The sequence below is a fragment of the Glycine soja genome, chromosome 18 (genome assembly GCF_004193775.1).
Source record: "Glycine soja cultivar W05 chromosome 18, ASM419377v2, whole genome shotgun sequence".
Taxonomy (NCBI): domain Eukaryota; kingdom Viridiplantae; phylum Streptophyta; class Magnoliopsida; order Fabales; family Fabaceae; genus Glycine; species Glycine soja.
This window is the reverse complement of record NC_041019.1, coordinates 2,204,002-2,207,775: the sequence shown is the minus strand read 5'-3', so window position 1 is coordinate 2,207,775 and position 3,774 is coordinate 2,204,002. Positions and strand designations below refer to the sequence as shown.

The 3,774-nt window shown below is 34.9% G+C and overlaps 1 protein-coding gene across 1 annotated transcript; it reads right to left on the bottom strand.

Moving 5' to 3' along the window:
- Positions 1–423: 423 nt before the first annotated feature.
- Positions 424–3,275, bottom strand: LOC114396618 (chlorophyll a-b binding protein CP29.3, chloroplastic-like). Its single transcript, XM_028358694.1, has 2 exons — positions 2,637–3,275; positions 424–953 (listed from the first exon to the last, which is right to left on the bottom strand). Exons 1-2 carry the CDS (start codon positions 3,150–3,152, stop codon positions 633–635), a joined length of 837 nt encoding a protein of 278 aa, XP_028214495.1. The 5' UTR covers positions 3,153–3,275; the 3' UTR covers positions 424–632.
- Between the last annotated feature and the right edge of the window lie 499 nt (positions 3,276–3,774).

Below are 3,774 nucleotides of genomic sequence, written 5' to 3'. Positions count from 1 at the left end.
AGAAGAAAAACAAATGTTATGAAACATCACCCTTTTTTTGGTGTGAATAAGAAACATCATTTCTTCCTCTAAAACCTACCTTACCCAGTTATGCCTCTTCTCTATATTAGATATGTAAAATTAGTTTTAAAAAAACATTTCCTCTCTATCATTTTGAAGGCTTTTTAAATCAAGTAGGTTTAATTTATTTATATCTAATCTCATGGAGAATAGCGAAAATATAATTACGTGAAAGAGAAATGTAAATAATATCACTTTTAATATTTTTTATTATTGATGGAAATTTATTTAAATTATAAAATCTTGTAAGTTTTATTTTTTATTTTTTATTTATTTTCATAAATTTCAATCAGCAATTAAACGTATTAAAAAAAATCTTACTAGCACTCTTCTTATTCCAAAGTTATTTTTAAGAAGCATAGGTTTCATCAAAGTACCAATACTGAATATCATACAGAAGCATACAACAGAGTACAAACATACATACATAATTATAAGTAGCAGTTTTCATCTTTTGGGTGTACAGAAAAGAATTAATAAAATTAGATGAGGAGGTGAGTAACTTAATAGAGGAGAATGAGAATACGGTGGGAAGTTTTCATTTATAAAGTTATATATTATATGATATGATGTCACTTGTTGAAGGTAGCAAGAAAACTGATAGGGCCTTTTCCTGTTACAGCAGCTTGAATTGCAAAGATGAGGAAGACCACCATGGCTAAGCGAGAATGCTTGATCTCAGCAAGTTGAAGTCTGGCCTTTTCTTCAGGGTCGTTGGCCAAACCCAGAGGATCAAAGAACCTGCCACCTGGGTACAACCTTTTCTCTGGGTCAAGTTCTGCATTTCTTTGAAATTCTATGTACCCTATCACTATCACCTCAATCCAGATCAGTGTGGTCAATGAAAATGGAAGAGGAAGCCCCAGGTAAGATGATCCTTCCACCAGCTCTACCTGAAAATTAGAGTTAAAGGATCAAAACAATTAGAGGTGGTTGATTTTTACCATGACCACATAAAAAATTATATCAACGGTTATTTGGATTAATTATAATGTGAAACTGTTTTATATTATCATTATTATTATTACTGACCATTAGAATAAACTTATATGTTTTGTATTGTTTATTTGAGTTTTATGATTATGTATTTCTCAGCATTTTTTATCAATTAGAAATTATAGTTAATATGATTTTAAAAATAATTATGATAAAAATAAACAAACTCTTACTATAGATGATCGTTTGTATAATCATGGGACCTATTTTTATGTGTCTTTCTCACTGAATGCAATATGGAACCAATTTTAAAAGAATAATCGTCTACCTTCAATATTTGAGTGGTTAATATTGTTCACACAAAATCCATTCTGAATGTATACTTGTCTAAGACTTGTATGCCATTTTGTTCATTTAGGGAATGAGGGAAACCCTACAAAAAGGTATTATACGCGACAAACCAAATAATAATGTGGACTTTGTTTTCATCGTTCTTGGCCACAAGGGTAATCATCATCTTCAGGCAGCCATATAATCGCACTACATAAATTATATTAGTACAATTTTTTTTATTATAAAAAAGATATAAAAATGTGTGAGATAAAATAGTTGATGTGGTGAAAAGAAATAAATGCTATAAAAATAAATTATTTTTTTTAATTCATTAAAAATAATATAAATGAAAGTTTTAAAATAGTTATTATAAAATGAATAATTTTAAAGTAAATAATCAATTTATTCTCTTAAATTGTATTCATAGAAAGAGTGTTGAGCTTAAGTCCCTTAAATAAGTAATCAAGGATTCAAACTGTGAACTCTTATATATGAAGAAAACTTGAATGGAAGGAGACAAATTTACCTACAAATGTTAAGTGCCAAACCTACCTCGAGTGCTAATCGGATAACCTTTTGCAATCATATGCATATAAAAAGAAAACAAGAAATCCCAAGGAGTTGATAAGTGGAATAAGTCTTGTATTTGATAGGTTACATGTTTTGAGTCTCTATTCATTTCTTTAGAATGAGATAAACATAATTATTTTCATAAATACTCTTTGAAACCCAAGACTGAAGCACTGTCTACCACAGAAGCACCGTCTACCAAAAGACGAAGATGAGATTGTAATTATTTTTACAACTTGTTAAAGTATTAAATTTAAATTTGTAAAAAATATATTATATTAATTTATTGTAAATATCTGGTCGCACTATATGCAATCCAGTGGATAACAATAAGACACGTCCAAGGTATGTTACTGTTACCGTCACTGACATGGGGGACCATCTTACGTTGTCCATAACTCATTTACACAACACAACAAAACACCACCATCTCACAAAATAAAAAATAAAAAAATCAACATCGCCATGCAAATCCTATTGTCCCGTCACTAAAGTTCAGCATCCAAGTTTCCACACGCAGATATCCGATCACTGTGTCGTTAACGAAAGGAGAATCAAACTAATAAAAGCGTAAAACCACGCTAATGAACAATAATCACAATTCACAACAAGTGTTCGATAAATTGCCGAATTGAAAACAATGCATGGTCTCTAAAAAACGGCGAAACCCAAAAGAACAGAGCAAAAGGGTATTCGAAAGCAGAATCAGTTAAAGGCAAGAGACAGTAAAACGTTACCTTTCCGGCGTCTTGCCACGCGACTCCGGTGAGAGCCTCAACGACCAAAGCACCGAGAGCACCCAGCATTGCCCACCTTCCATGAATGAGTTCGCACTCGCGGAACCTCTGAATCCCGAAAACCTCCGAGTAGGGCTGAAACGGCGTTGGTTTAACGTCGGCGACCTCCACCCTGGTTCCGATCACATCGCCGGCGACGTTCTTCGCGAGGTTCTGGTCCAGCGAGTCCAGGTCGAACTGCAGGTACTCCGCGGGCTTCGCGAAACCGAACGGGTCGAACCCGCGGTCGCCGATCATGCTTCCGTCGAGCCACTCCGGCGGCTCCGCATTAGGAAACCACACCAGCCGGTCGCCGGAGGGTTTCACTTTCACTTCCTTTTTCTTCGGTGGCGGCGCCGCCGCCTTCTTTTTGCCGAAGTTGAGGAGCGCGTGGAATCTTCCGTTGTTTAAGGTTGTCGGGTTGTTGAGGCGGGTGCCAAAAAAGTATGACGTGGCGGTGGCGGTGGTGGCAGCCATGGCGGAGTTCGAAATAGTAGTTACGTGTTTGAGGGTGGAAAAAGTGTGGGAAAGGGATGTATATATATAAATTTGTTTTTAGTGTGGGGGAAAGTTTTGTGATGGATGGAGTGTGGAGTGAGTGTGTGAGCATAAAATGTGGCTTATCTCTCAGCCTTATCTGCATGGTTGGTTGATTGTTGCTTCACATTTATTCTGTGGACCTCAAGGAAAAACACCATTTTTTTTTTACATTTTCACATTTTGACATTTTGTTGGTTTTCTTTGATTTATTTTATGCTTGCAAATTAAAAACTAAAAAAAAAAAAACTTGTCATAGCAATTAGCATTATCCGTGCGTGTATACACTGTATTCACTATTTTGTGACACTAATTAAAATTCAAATTTGAAACATCAGGTCACTATGGCAAGAGAAAGTTGGGTGAAGGGGAAAAGCTGGTTTATAATGCTGCAGCATATTTAGGTGTATCTAATTTAATAGTTTGATGCCGAATAGTTCTATGAGGCTTCAGAATAGCATAGTAAATTACTACCATTTGAATATCAACCCGAATGATATGGGATCAGGGAGACAAAATGATTCATTTATGTGTGAAAAATAGTCTTGATATAAATTATGAC